The sequence below is a fragment of the Pagrus major genome, chromosome 1 (genome assembly GCF_040436345.1).
Source record: "Pagrus major chromosome 1, Pma_NU_1.0".
Lineage (NCBI taxonomy): Eukaryota > Metazoa > Chordata > Actinopteri > Spariformes > Sparidae > Pagrus > Pagrus major.
The window spans coordinates 8961752-8982663 of record NC_133215.1 but is presented as its reverse complement, the minus strand read 5'-3'; the positions used below and the strand labels follow the sequence as shown (position 1 = coordinate 8982663).

The 20912-nt window shown below is 41.1% G+C and overlaps 1 protein-coding gene across 2 annotated transcripts; it reads right to left on the bottom strand.

The window, feature by feature from the left end:
* Positions 1-1406: 1406 nt before the first annotated feature.
* Positions 1407-20814, bottom strand: LOC140994312 (cdc42-interacting protein 4 homolog). Of its 2 annotated transcripts, XM_073463886.1 has the most exons (15): positions 20483-20596; positions 14805-14920; positions 14622-14675; positions 12995-13142; positions 12829-12891; positions 10912-11016; positions 10491-10619; positions 10133-10279; positions 9311-9472; positions 7266-7289; positions 5384-5493; positions 4239-4371; positions 4064-4131; positions 2616-2722; positions 2287-2522 (listed from the first exon to the last, which is right to left on the bottom strand). In XM_073463886.1, the coding sequence occupies exons 1-15, from the start codon at positions 20504-20506 to the stop codon at positions 2377-2379; spliced, it is 1536 nt and encodes a 511-aa protein (XP_073319987.1). In that variant the 5' UTR covers positions 20507-20596; the 3' UTR covers positions 2287-2376. The 2 variants fall into 2 exon arrangements, with proteins under 2 accessions (XP_073319994.1, XP_073319987.1); XM_073463893.1 differs by lacking the exon at positions 7266-7289 and having other exon boundaries at positions 1407-2522; positions 20483-20814.
* Positions 20815-20912: the final 98 nt, after the last annotated feature.

The window sequence follows — 20912 nt, the reverse complement described above, 5'->3', positions numbered from 1 at the left end:
TATTAGACACAAATTATTTACAGCAATATGTCTTAAAACGTGTGGAGTTGCTCTTTAAACACTCCTATCAGATTTTAAAAGTGCTTAAACTTTTTTCTTTTTTACTGTTCACTTCACTTCCAGTGAGAAGCTGAATCTTAAAAACTCCAATTTACCCCCCTTTGAAATCAATCCTGGTGTCGTTAATTCTTTTAAAATTTGGCTAAACAGATCACAAAGACATTGTTTGAAAAAAAAAAACATTTCTAGAAGACCTGTAAGAGTGAGATTCAGAAGTCTGGAGGCTCAGTACATAAAAACAGGCGGTTAAACCAGGTAAAGCCAGTATACATGTAGGAGAGAGAGAAAAACCGTCAAGAAGAACCAGTTGATGACCAGAAATGTAACCGGTCTGCCAGTTTTGTGCAAAGTAGAACTCAAAGGGTGAAGGAAAGGGCTTTATAATTGCTTGTTATCCACTCTTGGGTTGCACATCGTATCAGGTTGCAACCTCAAACACTCACAGTTCATCAAGTTTTTGTGCCAGAATTATTATAACTTGCTGTAGTTTTACTTTATATTGAACTTTGGCCATGGCCTATTCCTTTGTTTTTATCCTCCATGTCTTAAAGTGAAAACAGACAACTTTTAAACACAGATGATGACAAACACAGATGTTTGTTTTTTCCTGGCTTACTCGCAGCTCCTGGTTTGTTTTTTGGCCGCTAGCGGTAGCATTAGCAAGACGGCTCCCATAAGTAGCCTGACTACTGTCCAAGGCAAAAAAACAACCATAAGACTCCCAATTTGACCGAGTAAAACACTAATAAGTTGGCAGATTTTGTTACTCACTGTTCTAGTACAACTGAATGTCGGTTTTGAACGCTCTCAAGTCATGGTGGCAGGAGGAAAACGCAAACTTAACAAAATACCGTTGTTCTGACAATATAGGCTGCCTTGTCAAAAAATGCTACCGTTGATAGCACTATCCATAACCCTAACTGACCTATCAACCTGTGGTAAGTAACACATGTTGACAGAACAATGGAGCATGGTAAATCTTCTTCCTGGAACACAGCAGTATGACATTTGAGCTCCCCACCCTGAGCGTGATGGCCGCCGTGTGAATATGGTCTATTGGGAACCAATCCAAGTGTGGATGGATGGTGATATTTTTCTGCAGCTATTACACTGTGTACTCGATATTTACTTCATAATGATACATTTAGGATAAAAAGTTGTCTATTTCCACTTTAAATTCACAAAAACATTACAAAATCTTCCTAGAGGTTTTCACTGTGGTGGAGAAACTGTAATATATCATGGAGTTAGGTTCAGGTAACCTGATCATACTGGCCATTTAACGATTCCTTCCTAAAGTGCTTCCAATGGGACTGATGGGGCACAAAATCCACATCCTGTCTTCTGTGTAAAAAATATACTTGAGGTTTATTTACATAAGCTAATATGAGGCCCCAGCAGACTGACTTACTGATGTCTTCAGTATGAAATTCCTCTTTTTTCCCAGACAGTGTTTTCCTGCTGAGCTGTAGTGGATTGATAGTCACACAACCAAGAAAATACCCACTAACTCAGATGGGTGAAGCCTCATATTAGATCCAGAAAAACTTCGACCCAGACTGAGGACCGTGGATTACATTAGAAGCATATTAGGAAGAATCTCTTTGGGCCAGGTTGGACTGGAGGAATGATTACAGCAAGCACAACCTGTTTTCATACGCGTTAAGACGGGCATAAAAATCAAAAACCTATCCTTTACCATGACAGTCCGTTGAGAGAATTTGTATTTTGCACTCTCCCTATAGAGTAGTGGTTTTCATCCAGTTTTAACTCATATAACATCACATCACTATGAATAAAAATTAAAAAAAAGAAAGAAAAACTCACATTATTCTGTCAGGAAAGAGGTTTTAGCAGAGCGTTGGTGTAACAAAAAGAAAAAGTTCAGCAGGTTATTAGAGATGGCAGTGGGAAGGTCAAGTGAGTGGATATATCGACATAAAGAAACGTAGCGTCAGGCTACTGTGCTGCTGAATATGTTACATTAGTCGTCACTTAACACCGTGACAAAAAGTTCAGGGATACATTCAAAAGTTTGGTTTTAAAAGAGCTTAAATTTATAAAGATCAGACAGGGCTGACACTCTGTGTTTAGAGACGGCCTGCCCTGCCGCTGCGAGCAGAGACGGGGAGTGTAGGATATCGCAATCAGCCTCGATAACAAGCTTTATAATCACTCACTTTCATCTCACTATACACGTCACTGGCTGAGATAAAAGATGCAGAGGACAGCTCCAATTATCATGGATGACTTTGTATTCACCTTTGGCTCTTTACTTTCCATCACAAGCTCTGAGTGTGTGTGTGTGTGTGTGTATTACGGGGTATGTTTGACATAGGACGAAGGTATATAGCCCTCTTCTCCACTGGCTCTGAGGACTCTCATCCATCCATCTCCTTTATCCTCCTCCATTATACTCAACAGCTCTCCCTCCGTAATGGAAATGGTGCCCTCGCTGTTGCCTGCAGACAATCGCACACAAGTAAGACACATTATTAAAAGCTAAAATGAGATCTATTTCAGAACAAGTTGAGTATGAATAAGTAAAGACGTACCTTCAAAGGTGTACAGAGCCGAGCACTGGCCTATGGGAGTTTCCATGTCGTCAAACTCGTCGTCAAACTCTGTGTAGACGTGCTGAGACTGTTCGGCTGCTACAACACTGAAAATACACAAATCCAAGAAAAATAAGACATGTTTCCTCAATGTACCCTGCCACAAACATTCACCTTTTAAGAACAACCTTTATTCGCTCTCTTGCCACGGTTAGATGAGAAGATTGATAACACTAAAAGTGAACACAGAAGTCACGGTTTGTTTCATTCCTGTTTAGGAGTCACAGTTCAGTGCAAGTTTGGTATACCAGGGAAAAAAAAAAACTTACAAGGATGCTTTTTTTTCATCTGTGTGATGCTGTCGAATGTCCTCCAGGAAGAGCGCTAGGCTTTGAAGCCAGTTTTTGTAGCCAAACTGTGTAATTATTAGGTCAGGCACTGGGGCGCAAAAAACAGTCTTTTTCCCATAAGCTTACATTGTGAAAGAAGCGTCTTTAAAACAGTGGATACAAGTTTTTTTGAGCATCAGAACCCCTGTGAAATGACTTGTGCCACTGTGATAATTTGAGCCATTTGGTTCAATGACATCTGGAAAGTCTAGAAGAGCCACACAAATCTTTTTATGCCCATTCAAGTAAGTCAAGTTAGTCGGCTTGACTGGCGGAAGTCTTTAGTGCGCACGCTCCCCGGGCCCAACAACACGGAAGATCTGGGTAATGCTTTCATAGGAATGAACTAGATCTAGATTTTCTTGTTAGATCCATGTTGAATGTGTCAATTTTCAATGTGCTTTCCCATTCACATTCCCTTCAACCATGGAGCAACGTCAACACAGTGCCTTATCCATAATTCCCCATCCATTTTTGTTCCAGTGCACAGAGATCATCTGGTTGCGCTAGCCTCAGTACATTAGTGCGACTTACAACTAAAAGTTTACCTCAAAATTTGTGCAATACATGGGTACACATATTATTGTTATTACATCCCTACTGTCATCTTATCTTTACTGTAAATATGAATGGGTAGCTTAGCTTAGCACAAAGACTTAAAACATGAGAAAACAGCTAGCATGACTCCTTCCAAAGGTAACGTATCTGTCTCTAAAGCTCACCAATTCACAAGTTTTATGCATCTTGGTTATTTAATCTGTACACAGACTGAAGTGCAGAAGCAACAAGATATTTTATGAGGGACTATCAGATTATTGGACCACTTCATGTCCAGCGCAGTGACATTGTCTAGGTCACCGTCACCTTGCAGGTCTTAGCAGTCCATCGAGAGTCTCCCAACTTCAGCTCTTCATGCAAACTTAAGCTAGCCAGCTGCCGGCAGCAGTTTCATATTTACTGGACAAAACATGAGAGTGGTGCCACTTTCAGCATTTAAAGTAAGTGAATAAGCTTTTTTTCCCCAAAATCTCAAACTACTCTTTTAAATGCAGGTCTTACCCATGTTGAGTATTATTGTTGATGGCGTTGGAAGATTCCTCTCCTCCCACTGCTTCTGACAGCCACGTCTGTAACCAACAAGAGCTAGATGTTGACTCAAATACTGTACTCTGATCTGTCATGCACACATTATAAGCATATACTGTATATGTGCATGTAGAGTATGTGTGATAACCTCATATTTGGCAAGCTCCCCCCTCAGACGGCCGATGTTCTGGGTAGTTTCTGTGATCTGAGGCTCCAGACTGGAGGGGTCTCCCATCTGTGGATTCTGCTCGTACACACCCTTCATCTTCTCCAGTGCGTCACTGAGGTCAAGAGATAGGAAAGTGTTATTGTTTTGCAAATGTGAGCGCTCATTAAGGAAGTTTCTCTCCTGTGCAGCAGTGCTGATAAGAACAGGAAGGATGGGCAGAAGATTTTACAGGCAAGTTTCGCCACACTTAACTGGGAAAATTGTTTTTTTTACAGACTTGTCTTTGTGCACAGGAGTATTGGCATGTTCGAACGGGGAAAGGATTTTCTCCAAATGACTATTTCTTTATATTCTGTTGATAATTTTAGTTATTTAACATTTTCAACTAAACTTCTTACACATTGCCCCTTTTTTAAGACTTTAAAAATTCAAAGACTTTTTGCCAAACTTGAAACTGCTTTGGTTATTTTACATGAAAGATGTTTGGGTCTTAAAGAGTTACACAGTTATCGAGTTGTTTGCCTCTGCCACTCAAATCTGATCAAATCGCACCAACACAGTCCTGATGAAGCAGATTAGCTCAGTGTTAAATTCTTTATAAATAATAATGAAGGGTTTCTTTTCCCAGACTTGAACTTTGGTTGCTGCTGATTTTCTCATGGATATTCAGCCTGTAGGGAAATACTTTGAAGGCTTTTAAGAATGCTTCTCACCTCTGCAGTTTCCCAATTTTACCAATTTATGCAGGCTAAACTAATTAACCTGGAGACAGTGATGTTTAAAATATACGACAGTAGAGCTGCTACAAAAGCGAAAGAGGTATCGTGGCCGTTTCAAGCTTGCAGTTGGAGTTAGAGGTTGTTTCTTGACACCTCCACCTGCGCTTGATGACGGCTTTAAACTAAATCTGAAAGCTCGAAACCCCTCTGTCCTTTTTAGTCTGAACTGACTGACTGATGCAAATAAACGAGGGTTGCCACCACATAAGACAACTTCATGATGATCACAGTCAACGTCATGAATTAAAACTCAGTAGCATTTCATGATAACAAAAGACAAAAAATCATTAAGTCTGTGTTTTCAGGCCTCAGAGCTGCCTGTGACACCGTTGATGATGTCATCACCTTTGGTCCTGCGCCTTCTGTAGATCTTTGGTGATGTCATCAATCTTCGCCTGCAGCCTCTTCTTCCTCTGCTCCGGAGGAAGGTGAGAGAAATCTTCTGCCGCAGCCGGCTACACACACACACAACACAAAAACAAGAACATACACAATAACCACTCAACGCATCATGTAAACAACGACCTTATCAATGCTCTTCACCACCAGATGTCACTCCTCCTTGTCTCTATCTCTCTTTCCCACTGCTAATAACACATCTACACACAGACTGACAGGTTAATACTAAATGTTTGTCAAAAAAAACACAACAATACAGAACCACATAATTGTTATGTGTCCAGGAAACAAACCCTATTATGACAGTAGTGATGGGAAAACAGAGACAGAGAGTGAGGAGGAAGACTGTTCACGACCTTATAACGTCCCAAAAGGATACCTCTGAATTTTATCTCTGCAGTTGTGGACTGCTGCGTACTGTACGAACAACTAATACACAGAACCAACACATAAAACTCTTTCTCCTGTGATGCCATACCAGTGTTCATTTAGGAAAGTGGAAGAATTTGAGACAGAGTCTGGAGGTTGGGAAGCCTCGCTGTAGACATTTGATTGAGCTATGCTAGTGAAGGCTGACTGAGGCAGACGAACAAGGTGCGATGTAATAAAAGTAGTTATTATCTTCTGAACATTTTGAGTTGGTAGAAAGGATCTTGTTTTTTGTGTGTATGAAATTATAGATTTAACATTATATCACCAGAATAACAGCGCAACAAATTGTGAGTGTTTCACAGTAAATTTGTTTGGATTATCCAAAGCAGCAGAGAGGAAATGTTGTAGAATTTTTAAAAATGCAGATTTTTATTTATATTCTTCTCCACTGTGGTGGAAAATATACACTATCTGCATGGTTAGATACCACTGGAGGTGGAAGATAACAAGTACTACACATGATGGATTTGTTTTCTATTTTGGATGATTGAGGCTTTGCATTTACGAAATCAGAGCAGTTTTTAAAAGTTATATATCAATATGGCATCACAGAATAAAGACGTGGTTCTCTGGTATTTAGTTTGAAGAGAAAGTTTCATAATAATTTTCATTAAATAGAAAGGTAGTGCTCTATTCCATCAAAAAGATGCATTTGATTTTGTGAAGTAAAGAGTAACTGCACCCTGCACATAATTTTGCAGCTGACCACACTCAACTGTGATTTGAGGTGAGATCACACAAAGTCCAGTCACACCTGCGTGAATGAATGATGAATGATTCAATTTAGAAGCAAAATAACCTCATTCAAGTGGAATTAGGTCAATCAAGTGGGTTCGCTAACAATGGCAAAGTAAATCTGCATGATTTCTTTGGCATGCAGGATAACTTTAGGCAGCTTTTCACAAGAATTTGAATCGTGCACCTGAACCTGCCTGATAATTCTGCTAAATGAGACCTTCTGGGTTTTTCAAAGGTGGTAGTCATTTTTGGGAAAATTGGATGCTTAGAGCAAATGTAGGTTATGATGATAGGCCTAAGAGAGGCGCACACACTAGACTGAGCTATATAGCTTGCTAACTAACAGTTTATGCTTGTTATCTTACACTCAGCATCATGAAAAATATCCCAGAGAGAGCAGTTTTAGTTGCTTGCATGCTCTGGCTAGCTGTTAGCTCTGCAGCTACAGTGGTTCACCGACTAGCCATGGACGAATTTCAGACTGCAGTTTTCTGTTGTGACTGGGCTTTTACATCTTTTTCTCCCACGGAGGTCATTGCAGCATGATCCAGTGTGGAGTTACTCCTTAAAACAGTCATCTATTTTAAAGTAATCCAACACCAGAATATTGTTGTTTAAGCACCTTTTAAGCCTACCCCGTAACCATAATAAGTGTTACCATGTTTTTTTCAGCATGCGACATCTAGACACGGAGAGAGGGACAAAGAGTATGAGACAGGTGTACAACAAACACACCACATAGACCATATTCAAACGGCGGCCATTTTCCTCTAACATGGCACTCAGCTGGGAAGTGGTTGAATGCTAACATTAGCTATTGTCTAACAGAAGCTTTCTGTAGTATTCAACCATCTACTAGCTAACACTATTGTGTCATAGTGTTACAGGATACGATAGGAAAGGCGTAAATTAATTCTCAAACATCATAAAACATCTTGTGCACATGTATTTAAGCCTGGAAGCGAAACAAACTGAATGTAATCCAACGTTAATGTTGGCAAGGAAGCAGTTGAATGCTAACGCTAGCTAATGGGTTTTCAAATTTGTTGTTTTACCTTGAAATATGGCCAGATGTCCCTATAGATTTTCACTACACGTCATTTTAGTCACTGATCAATCTGGAAGTGTTGAATTCATAACATATTTCCCAAAGTTTATTCGAGTTATGTCAGTATTTGAGATTCCCACCCTGAGCATGATGTCAGCGGAAAATGGCCGCTGTTTGAATACGGTCCATGGGAAACACACTTTTACAACAACAAGCATGGAGACTGATTTTAGAGACAGAGTACGAACATCCACGTGCAACAGCTTATCTGAATGAGATGGGGGAGACATTTACAAGAACTTGACAGCGGGGGAGGATGTGGATTGGACCGGAGCAGATGTCGTCACTCACCGAGTGCTGTTTGTGTAATAACTTTAAGGTGGAAATCCTGGGTTTGACAGAGCGATTAAACTCTCTCAGGCAGAGAGAGAGAGGGGTGAGCTGCAGCTTCGTGAGGGAGAGGGAGAGGGGGAGGCTGCCCGATGGGAAAGGGGACGGAGGAGAGAAAGACGGACGGGCAAACTGAGGAGGGGAGGAAAAAGAGAAGGTGGAGGAAGCAGAGGAAGAGAGGGCAAAGGAGGGAGAAAATTACACTGGTAATGAGAGGAAAACAAGAGGAGAAGAAGAAGAAGAGAGGAGTGAGTCAAACAGACGCAGAGACTTCTGCAGTAAAGTGGACGAACAGTTAAAGAGAGAGCGTGGGGTGTTTTAGGGCAAGTCTGTGCAGCAGACTGGAATTAGAATTGGCCCCTGAGGGCAACAGGGTGGTGGAGTAAGACACGAGTGGAATGTGTGCCGAGTTGCATGTGTGTGTGTCTGAGTGTGTGCGTTCAGTCTACAGCATTGTTATGAGATCATGTGAGCGTCATTTTGCGCTTCTACGGTGGTTAACAGAAGCGAGACACAAGAAGAGAGCCGCTTCCTGATTTGGCTTTTAAGCTGTCTTAAAACGTATCTGCAACAAGTCGCCAAACCTGCAACACACAGGTTTACTGTAGCTGTAACATGACACCTGTGCTTAGAAGTGTACTGAGATATGTTGATGTAATTGTTACCGTATCTAAAATTGAAACATGTCAGATATTAAAAGGATAAATCTGCTGTTATTTATGTTTCTTGTGTCAACAAATCCTACACGCAGTGCAATACATCTTATTCCTCTGAGCCACAAGCCTCAATTGTTGTCTGAACACTATTAAAAACACATTAATGTACCGCAGTGTTGCACAGGGTGGTGACATGTTTCTTTACACAATGAAATATGGGCACTGCAGTCTATTTTCTCATGCGTTATTTACAACCCTTACACTGCCCAGCTGTTTCCAGTCTCTACTCACTTTGCTTTTTTTTTTTCAAAATAAGAGCATGCAGTGTTTCAAGAAAGTCTACCATATCAATCCTGCTAACTGCATCTAAAGAGTCAGGATATATGATTATATAATTAGAAATGGCAGGGTTAATTTTAGCCTGCTATTAACTTGTTAGCCCGGATAAGTTGGGCCACATTTAAAGAACAGGACAGGGAGGATTTTCAGGTTGTCAAATGCAGGAGCAGGCGAAGCAGAGAGGAGAGAAGCGGTGAATGTCTCGTCCTTGAAACGCTGCTCTTCTTATGTAAACTCAAAGAGAAGAAAATCTGATGTGAGCAAATGTACCTTGTTCTTCTTGCTAAAAGGCCAGAGCTTGGCTCGGACTTTGGGTGGGTGGAGGCTGGAGTCCGAGGTGGCTGGTTTGATTCCTTGGGTGTAGTCTTCAAACTCCACATCTGCAGGTCGCTCAAAACCAGACTTATGCTGCTCTATGAACAGCATCGAGTCCTGCAGGGAGACAAATAGACACTCGCTGACATCAAAGAAACAGTCAGAGTTAGATGTTAAGCGTTGGATTTGTATGTGTGGACTCAGAGTTCCCCTCAGGCGTTCGATCAAGACCAACTAGTCCTGGATTTTTTAAGTTTCTATATTGGCTGATATTTGCTTTTTAACATAAACGTGTAGTTACTAAAGACATGTACAGAGCAAAAAGAAAACAAAGAAAAACAAATCATTGTCAAAAACATAACAACAAACAACAAATAGCGTGATGTTTTCGTGTTATGCTTTTTCTTAACGGTTTGTTTTTAATCAGTAAATTTCACTGAAAATTGACCTAATTTACATGTCTGAAATAATGAAGAAGAAAATCCATAAAACAACTCCTGCTTTTAAAATCACCAGGGAGATAAATCAGCACCTCTCAGACACACTCAATCAATATTAGGTTTCTATTACAGAAATGTTTATTGCTTAAATACACCTTACAAACTTGCGTACGTAGAAAAAGAAAGTACATTACAGTGCGTTTAGTATTACTTTACATTATGACCATCATCCCGAGTACTGCAGGCTTTGTTTTCATTTTAGGGCCTCCGTTAAAGCAACATTAATTTGGCATTTTGTGCAATTTGCTGCCCCCCCACAGTTACTGAGTACATTTACCTGTTTCTCATCAATTTTCCTCCCTGCTGTAGTGATTCCCTCTAGACACTTGGAGATGATGGGCAGCACCTTCTTCTCGATGTCTGAAAACTGGCAGTATCCCTCCGCCAGCCGCCGGATCCTCCGCTCGTCCATGTCCTGCATTTTCTGTTCGGTGCACAAACACACAATGCCTCTTAAAAGTCCTTATTATATTCATTCTGTCTGTGTTTACACACGTTTCAAGGCTCCTGAAAACACTGGATTACATTTTGAAGGACGAACAAGGGCGTGCTTGGTTTCACGCCACTTAAACAGGTGTGTGCGGTTGTCCTGCATTGTGAATGAATGCGCGTGTTTACGTGTGTCATTGTCTCACATTGAAGATCTGTGGTATCTCTGTGTAGTAGAAGAAGTTTTGTTCCTTGTTGTATTTCTGGAGCTGTGCTGCATAGTCGTTCCTGCACTCCTCCGCTGTGTGTGTGCGGGCATGGGCGTGCTGCTTGGCCTTCAGAGCGAAGGATGGGTGGAACGGCGGATGGGTGAGGGAGGGGAAGATGAAAGGATGCAGGAAGAGGGACGAATGAAGAGATGCAAAACAAAATGCAAAGTGGGAGAACAGATGCAGGGAGGAGGTAGAAGGAGGGAGGGAGGGGAGATACAAGGAGGTGTAAGCAGCCAAAACGGGAGACAGACAAGGACAGTTCAAGGATTTTGACGAAAAATATCTTAAAAACCAGAAAGTGTAAAATAAAATAAATCAGTGCTCAATTTGTTGTGTCGTGTGTGTTTGTGTTTACTTTCTCGACATCGAGTCTGGTGGCATTGAGGTCGTTTTCTGTCTTCTCTGCTTGTTGTGTGGCTTTGTCAGCCTCCGCCCACTCCTTGGCAAAACGCTTCTTAGTCTGCAGGGCATGTACACACACACAGATTGACACTTTAATGAATAGAGCTTTAGAAGTATTAACACTATAAAAGTCAGGGATTCAGTCCTACTTGGGGTACTTAAAATGCAAAGGGACCGTCCAAAAAAAATAATGCAGATTTTGTTACGGTATGGTAAAGGGTCAGTTAACACAAATTACAAATGATGTATATATGAACTCATTTACATCTGGTGGTGTCAGTAACGCAGATAGATTAATTTGGCTTTGAGGTATTTGAGATGTCGCAGAGATTTCTTCTGCCCGCCCCAGAATAATGGAGGAGAATTACATTTGGTTTGTGGTGCCGACAGCATAAAAAAAACTACAATACCATCTTATAAAGCTATTAAGTCCTCTGTAAGAGATTTATAAGCTGTAATTGCTGCCTTTATTATCATTTATATCTGTGGCTGGTGTAGGACACCTGTTTTATTCATCAGGTCCACCTCTTCCCAGGACAGTTTCTGGACTAAAATCCATTTAGTACAACTTAATAAGGTTTGATGGATTGTTAAAAAAACCTTTTATTGTTAATCTAATAGATTTTATAATTGCAGATGATTTTTAACTTTTGCTGTTGGATTAATAGAAAGTTGATGACTTATTAGGAAGTGAGACACTCACTGTGCTTTCTATTAACTCAATGTCTTGACAAAGAATTTTCACAACCTGGCAACACAGAAGTTGATCCAATTAATGGCTTCTGACTGATCTAAATAAACGTTAAATGCTTCAGTTTAGGAATAGACATGTGAAGATGTCTGATCATAGACTCACTGAAAAGACATTTAATTGGGACTTCTCACATGGTCATTCCTGAGGGTTAGGGTTACACTGTTGAACCTTATGTGATGTATAATTTAAACACAAGGCAAAGATCCCTGTGTGCACAGTCACGCTCAGGAGAATCACCATTAGCCCCGGAGACTGGCAGGTTTAATGCCACTCCAGAGGAGGACAGACTTTGTTTGTTTGCTGTGTGAGCTAGGTGAAACTAAGAATGAGGTTCATTTCCTGTTTTTCTGTCTGACGTAAGGGATCTACTTTCTACCAAATGTCCTCACTTCATGCTGATTTCTTTTGGTTGGATGATTACGAAAAACTTGAGCTGTGCTTCAGGAAGGGAACCTTTGTCTCAGCAGATTTTCTTTGTCAAGTTTGGGAGAGAAGGCAGCATATTTTGGTTAAGACGGTGCTGTAAAATAATAATGAAATGAATTGTAATCCCATTCCCTTGTAAAGCTAAGAAGGTTATGTGCATCACACGAAATAAATAATCAATCAATCAACTCCAATCAGCTATAAGGCTGGGTTGGATTGGGTTGAAACTTGGTTGTGACTCATAAACATTGAAGTAAAGGCGCTCTAATAGGAAGTGGTAGCAAAATTTGAAATATTCAGCAGCGACATGTGTTTCTTGTTCTACTGCAGATTATCCACAGACCTCGCTGTCAACAGTTTTGTGTCACAGAAAGAAAGAAAAGATTTTTTTCACTAGCGCAAACAAAAGTTTCAATCACCAAATTAGAACCAGGTAGGAGAAAGAAGTCTCAGATATTTCTGAACCCAAGGAAACAAAAGAAAACAAAAATAGTAACACTTGAATGAATGATGAATAAATGTTCCTTGGCTTTCTGTTCAAAGAAGATTTGTCCGTCAAAGACTGCTTTTGAACTCAACAAAACCACAAAATCTATCTGCATTACCAGATACCAATCTTTCTATCAAACTAACGTGACCCAAACAAGATGTCTCGACAACAAGCAACAACAACAACAACATGTGACTCACACTTTCTAGTTGTTTAAAGGTGCTCTCTAAATTCTGCTGGGCCTTCTTGGCATCAGACAGGTGCTGGGGAAGGAAGAGGTGTGAGATGATGACACAGTGCATCGCGTCAATTTTCCAAAACTTCTGATTAACGTCTTTTTTTCCCTTTTCTCCCTCCCTCTCTCACTGTTTTGCGCTCCTGTTTCAGATCCTGAAGGTACTTGGTGAGTTCGACGCAGATGCCGGTTATCATGTTTTCAGCGATGAGCTCTCGCTGGCCGGCGTAGTCGTTCAGCTCGTTCAGGATCTCCTGAAATGATGCGTGATTGCTGAATCTGCAGCAGGGAGGACAGACAGTTTGGAAAATCATTACAGCTGAAGAGAACAACATTTAATTGACCATTCCCTGAACCCCACATGCAATACTCTGTATCTCAAGATATTTGAGAAGATTTTATTTATCTTGCAAGGCAGCTGGATTTATGAGATCACTTGATCTTGTGAAAGTGCCGGTCGTTTCCAAAAGCAACTTGGCAGGTTAGTCTTTTGTTTCCTACAAAATCAAACTCTAAAGGAATGGATTCAACTGTGTGTTTATCTGTGTAAGCTGCAAACATTAGCATGTCTGGCTAACTGGCATACTTATTACAGCACTAAAGCACTGTTTCCACCGAGCAATCATTCAGCTCAGTTCAGTTTATTACACTTGGGAATGGTTGTTTTTGCGTTTCCATTGTCAAAAGCACCAAAACAACCGCTCCATACTGTCCTGTTTTTTCGTCACCCAGATACTATAAGGTGGAGTTAAAACATTGCAGCCCACTGAGTCGGAACAGCCAGTAGGATTTCACTTCCTGATTTGTCTCGCTGCCTGCAGCCTTTTGCCAAGTAAAGCGTGTCTCATGTTGTCATAAACAACTACACGTGTATGTCGTGTGGTCGAGTAAAAGACAGATAGTGATGGAGCGTAACGAGCGAGTAGCCGAATGAACGTAAGCGAGCGGCAGGAAAGTGACACTGAATGCAAGCAGAGCAGAGGAAAACAAGGTTATCGGTTTATGCTGTCAGTCAGGCAGTAATGTACAGTAAAGGTCACAGTGTGTCAGTTAATAAAGGCAGCAGCTTATTGAGATTTCAGTGAAGTCTCCCCTGTTGTTTCCCAACAGCTGGAAAGTGGAAAGTGAAAGCGGTTTCCCCGAAGCCGGCCAGTAAAAATCCTGCCTACATTCAAGAGTACTCTCTGGACAGCACATCTGGCGTTTAGGTGCAGGGATTAGGGATAACGCTGGGTTCAAAGAGTGCCATACCAGAGTACTTCAGTGGAAACGCAGCTTGACCTAGTGTTATTTTCAAGTTAACTACATTATTTAATTTTAATGACAACAAAAAAAATGTTGGGTGGACTTTTTTTTTTGGCTTCTGAAGAACATGAAAGAAGAAGTTTGAGAACCACTGCTTTGGAGTAACTGTCCTGCTCTTGTTTTATTTGGGGAAGTTATGATAATAGATAATAGCCACATTTATCAAATATATGGGTTATTCCTTGTTCTCACATCCTTTTCTGTTGAAATTTCCCAACAGCTCACATGCAGTTTCAACTCGAGGCTTAATTTGTCATTTCTGACATCAAAATCTAAAGCTGTCACCTAGAAATGAGAAGCATGCTTTTCCTTTCTCTTCTCTGTGAAATCAAAATTTAGTAAATGTGCCACTGTTATCCTTCCTACTTTATATGTTATTTTTAAAATTGAAATGCAAAATAAAAGGAAGTGAGGGAAACATGATGAAAACTGGATGTTTAAATGTTCTCTTACTTGCAGTCTTGCTCTTCTTTGCTCCCTCGTTTGGCGTATTTCTTTGTTAGATTCCTGTTAGACGATGAAAAAGAAGCAGCGTGACTCTCTATTACTCACATATGTACATAAATGCCCAAATACACAAATACATTCATGTAAACATAACACTCAGGAACAAGCTCACAAAAAAAGATGGCAGACCTGAGTTGTTTGGCGTAGTTCTGTTCTACCTCTGTCCGCTCCTTCACAAACTTTATGTAACGCTCCACCAGGTCGAGGCCCGACTGTGTGTGCTTGTCGATGTGATCATACTGGTCCTAAGAGAGGAACAACACACAGAAACACTTGTTTCTATACATGTATATGCACACAAACACTGGAGAACAGCTGACACAGTGCAGTCTAAAGGTTTGTGGCTCAGTTTTTTGCTCTGTCCTCCAGTTAAAGTTGAAGTTGAGATTGGGTGATTACATCAGTGCAGGACCTGCACCCAATTTTGTGCACAGTCCAAATCAAGACAATGCAACTGGACATTGAACTAATCACACGCACAATGAGACCAAGGAAACTGTTCAGGTCACACTTGACCTTAAAAGTCGATCATGTGTTTCATCTACTGAAGACCAGACTGAAAGAAAAAAAGCCTCCGAAACAAGAAGTGAAGCTGGCTGCAGTACAAGTCTGACAGAGGGAACTATGTGGGTGACTGTTACTTTGCTTGAGATGGTACTGCACTCTTGCATAGTTTCTATTTTATTCCCTTCTTCTTTCTATTTTCTTCAAGTTTCTCTATTTATCTGTACTTATTCTATCCTTGTGCTGCTGTAACCTCAAGTTCCCCTCTGGGAGATCAATAAAGGAATATCTTGTCTGATTCTCAAGGGTAACAGCGTTGTTAATGTTGATGTCAGCGGGCCACAGACTTCAAACTAGAGCTGAAAGGCTTAGTTGATTATTGGATAAGCAACTGACAAATAATTATGATGTTTTTTTTCAAACAGGCCAAACATTGTCTCGTTCAATAGTCTCTCAAATGCGAGTATTTGTTGCTTTTCTTTGTCTTATGTGAAACATAAACTGAATATTTGTATATATCTGTCTGAAACGCTCTGTTTTAGCTCCTGTTTTAGGCCCCTCCTCCTGGATATCCAGCCTCCTCTGATTGGTCAGCTCACACACGTCTGACCCAGCACCGCTAACAACAACACAGCAGCTGTGCTAAAACAATCCTTATGTGCCAATCTAGCCCCTAAGCATAATTCTGCTAAAGTGTGACGTGATGTAGTGTGATGTCACAAAGTCACAGAATTAAAGGCGGGACTACTGATGAGGCGTTTCAGGAGCGGTGTTTTCTATATATCTGATGTCCCTTCACTATGGTTTCTATAACTGAGTGAGAATAAGAGGCCACAGCAAACTGCTGAGCTAATAATGGCTGATAAAATAGTTCTGATACATCAGAGAGATATAGAGGTAGACGAACTGTAGGTCTGCTATTAATGATTGTTTTCATTACTGATTAATCTGCTGATATTCCATCTATGAAATGTCAGAAAAGTTAATAAATGTCCTATACCGTAAAGCCTAAGGTGGTGTCATGAAATTGATTCTTTGACTTGACCGGCAGCCCAAAACTCAGCTGAGTTCAGTTCACTTTCACATCAGAGTAGCAGCAAATCCCGACAATTGAGAAGCTAGAATTAGTTAATATTTAGCATTTTTTGCTTGATAAGTGATCATTAAAGCAGCTATAATCGATATTTTTATAACAATATATGAAATGTCAATGTGGAAACAACATTTCAACATGATTTCACTCGTAGTGATGAATCCACGGAGAATAATCATCTAAGCATCTCTCAGCTTTACAGAGCTTTATACTGAGTCTCAGCTCACTGTTTTTCTGTCTGGCCCACATCTTTACTGTTTTGGTTCATTTTTACTGCCCTCATACTGACATTTTCAGTGAAAAAGATCTAAAAACCTGCTGTACACTACATGCTGAGCACCAAACAGCAGACAGACTCAGTTAGTGACTACGTGGAGAACGATGTTGAGTATTTAGCAGCTAAAGAACCAAACATTTCCCTCAGGAGTCGGTAGAGACCAAAACCATTCATCTGTAACCTCGAACAAGTTGCTGAAACCTTATCAATGTTGTATCTACAACTTGTTTTTGCTCGCCCTTAATAGTCAAATAAACTATCTGACTGATGACCAATCTTTTCATCACCACTATGATACGTACATTGATTGCAGCCCTTCCCCCGGCATTCAGGCTCCAAACCAGGGAGTGTCTGACAAAGTGTGCAAATATCCACAAATAATGTTTTGCAAAGTCTGACAACCGCAGAACAAAACAAACCTGTGTTGTTCTGAGGGCTGTAACACACCATTATCTTGATTAGGAATCTACCAGTTATTTTCTACATCACTCAATCATTGTTTTGTCTCATGACAGTCACCAAAAATGCCCATCAGAAATTCCCAGAGCCCAAGGGGACTTCGTAAAAAAAAATTTCTTGATTTGTCCAAAAACCCAAAGATTTTCAGTTCAACTGTCATAGATGAGTAAGAAAACTAGCTGGGACAAGTCATACTTAAACAATGAACCCATTATTAAAATAGTTCCTGATCAATCTTCTGTCGATCGACGAAGCGCTTTAGCATCGCACTTCATCAGGTTATGGATGAGCTACATATGAAAATGTAAGACTAAAAATAACCCTACACATACACACACACGTAGCATCCTCCCTTCTTTATAATATCACACACACACACACACACACACACACACACACTAGGTACAAAGGTGTAGCAGAGAATGAAGCAAACTCTCCTTTCAACATTCCTCTCTTTTCACACACATCCTTGCATTCAAAACACACACACGCACGCACACATACGCACAAACCTGTTGGACAGGTAACATTTGTGCTCTCTGTCTCCACTGACTTATACCTGCAGAGAGTCAGGACATTCAGTGAAGGTCTCACTGAAGACGGACGTGACCACAAAAACTGAATGGCGTCGTTATATTGACACATGAGAATCTGCACGCACAAAAGCACCAGGGTGGTTCTGTTGTTGTGTCTCTTGCGTAACACAAAGAAAGACCCCACCTTTTGGTTGTTTGTTAGCGTGTGTGTGTGTGTGTGTGTTCTTGTACTAGCTACAATGAAGACCAAGGTTTTAAACAACAGTGTGGGGACATTTTGGCCTCTCCTCACAACTTCAAAGGGCTGTTTGAAGGCTAAGACTTAGTTTTAAGGCTCAGTTTATAATGTCAGGGTTAGAAATTGAAGTGTGATGGTTAAGGTTAGGGTAAAGGGCTATGGACTGCATTATGTCGATGAGGGTCCTCACAAGTATAGAAGTACAAGTATGTGTGTGCTGCAAGGTCTTTTGGAGCCAGAGACATAGATATTGAGTCCTCAGAGGAGGGGGAAGCTAAATGGAGATCATACAGTAACACAGTTAGCCATGTCCTGGATACGAGAGAGCTGGGAGGAGGCAGGGAAAGAGGAAGGAACAGGATTGAGAAAACATAAGAGGACGATGGAGTAGAAAATGTTTTGGCTGTTAAAACCAGCAGCAGGAAGGAGAGTAAACGGATGGATGAGAAACAAACTGCGAGAGACTAAAGAGCTCGTGAAAAATCTTGAAGATATACTCCTGCATGCATTTACTACTACGCCCCAGTACTCTACTGTAGCACATCTGCATGTTTGTGTCAGAGGAGGAAATACTGATAGGGAGACAGAGAGGGTTCAGGAATGAGATAATCATTAGCTCAGTGTGAACCTCCGCCCTGTGACTGACGGTCCCAGGGGCCTCTCAAAACCCTGGAACCAGTCGGACTAGTCCCACCCCTCACCGTGACGTACCACAGAAGCATCTGTGCTTCCTGATCCAGGCTGATCTGAGGTCAGATTCTAGCTCACCTCAGTCATAGTGAAAGCTACAAAACAGCAGCAGAGGGTCGCACCAGCTTATAGGTACAAGTTTGTGTAAAGCTCTTAGTCACTACCAGATAGTTTCAAACATTAACAAATTAACTTTGCTAGTCACACATCACAACCTCAAGCATAACACCCAAAAAATGGCTGATATGAGGTGTGTTGTGGTATATTTCTGAAATGTAAGTTTACCTCATTATAAAGCAACATTTTTTCGTCACATCAGACATGTCGGCCGTTTACTTTTCACTCTAAACACATCACATATCGGTTAGCTAATGTTAGCCTTGTCGGTTTGTTCAACTAGCTGTGTGTGAAGATCCATTTCTGCCAATTTGTATAAAAAAGACCCGCTAACTCATAATAATGAGAAACTTTATCCAAATGACGACCTAGTATCTCAAAACAATGACTCAGTATCTCAAAATCATGATGTAGTAACTCAAAATAATGACTTAGTATCTTGAAATGATGATAAACTGTCAAACTAATGACTTAGTATCTCAAAATAACGACACAGCATCTCAAGACAATAAGACTTTCTTGAAAAAATGACTTAGTATCTCGAAATAATGAGAAACATTCTCCTAATTTGAGTTTGCCTGTCTGTTGTTTCCTCATACTTGTCAAAGCAACAGAAGCAACAGACAAAGCTCAAGACTCAAATGGACCATTACTGAAGACACGAGTTCACAAATCATGAACTTTTTGTGTAATTGTGTTAATATCGCCTTGTAATAAACCAAGCCTCCGCTCCCTAGGAGGTTTCTTGCTAATGAAAATAATAGTTGCAGATGTATTTTTGATGTCAGTGAATGGTTTTGACATTCAGCTCTAGCTATGAAATGTTTTGGTTTTCCCACAATTAAGTCTGATGAAGGCACAGTTTATCAGATCCCGTCGAACACGCCCCGAGCAGCAGCTGTTGAATGATTTTGAATTTCAACTCTTTCCCAACAAACAGCAGCACGAAACACACAATAGCCTCACCCAGTCTGTGTCTGACTGTGAAATAATCTCAGAGGCACGTACTCAGACTTTGACCACAATCACAGCAGGATTTGGGGAAATAAGTTCTGTTTGCTCTTCATCGCCACCCATTAAACCAACTATCATAAACTGTTTAACAGCCAGGACGCACACTGTACACACAACATGCCAGTCATCTGTTAGCGATCAGTCCATCACCAGAAAAACTTTCTCTTGTTTCAGCTTCTCATGTGTGAGGATTTCCTGCCTTTCAGAGGCAGTAAACAGGATGTCTTTAGCTTCTGGACTGCTGGTGGGACAAAAATTCCTGTCCCAGTTTGTCTTTTTTGTGTGTATTTCTTATGTTTTGTAGGCGAAACATTCGCCTGATCAATCAGGAAGTGGCATTAGTGGCCACTCCGGTTTGTGTCCTTTAACTTTAAAGCTGTCTGACTCCACAGAGGGCACTGATGGTGTGCAAGTGATGAGGAGGTTGTCTGACCTGATGACTGTCTGTCACTGACCAGATGCAGCCATAACTCACACACAGACGAGGACAGCTGGGGCAGAAAACCACAACACATCCCCTGAGATGTGATGTGCTCAGGTTCAAGCAAAGCAAAAGCTGGTGGAACACACCTTTATCCTACAGTAGATAAGGTATCCATGAAGTCATAAACCCTCTCTTCTTTCCCCTCTGCTTGTGATAAGGTATGTAGCAGGGGTTGCGAAATCCTCTGGCTGCAGGCTTTTAGAGAAAGACTCCTGCTGTTGTTTCAAGATTACTTAACCCGGGCCTGCCGTGGAAAAACAACACTCCCGTGTACACAATGTGTCGACGACAACAAACCACAGGACGACTCGACTCTTAAGGGACGTTTAAGGTACATATATATTTAATAATGACTCCCCCCAGAGGACTTCTTCTGTGTCAGCTGTCAAACTTACCCAAAGATCTGTTCCCCAGTCCATGTCTGCACAAAAAAAGTTTCAGATGGAGGAGTCCTCTCTCCGGTGTGTGTTATATAGGACAGAAAAGGGACAACAACCAGGTGGTGGAAGAGGTGGAGGAAGAAGAAGAAGAAGAAGAAGAAGAAAAAAAGTTGTTACAAAGAATCCACAAAACTTTTGAGTCTCGAAAGCGGAGATGGCGGAGGAAATGTTTGGAGGAAGTCTACGCCTTCTCCTTGGCACGGACGCGGTCTGTCCTGTTTCTCCCAGCAGCCAGCGAGAGAGAAAATATGTTCAGGCGCTTTTTCCTCAAACAAGTTTGGGTCCCTGAGAGAGAGAGAGAGAGAGAGAGAGAGAGAGGGAGAGAGAGAAGGGGGAGGAACCGGCTGGGGAAAACCTACCAGCAGCAGCAGCAGCGTCTCTGTTT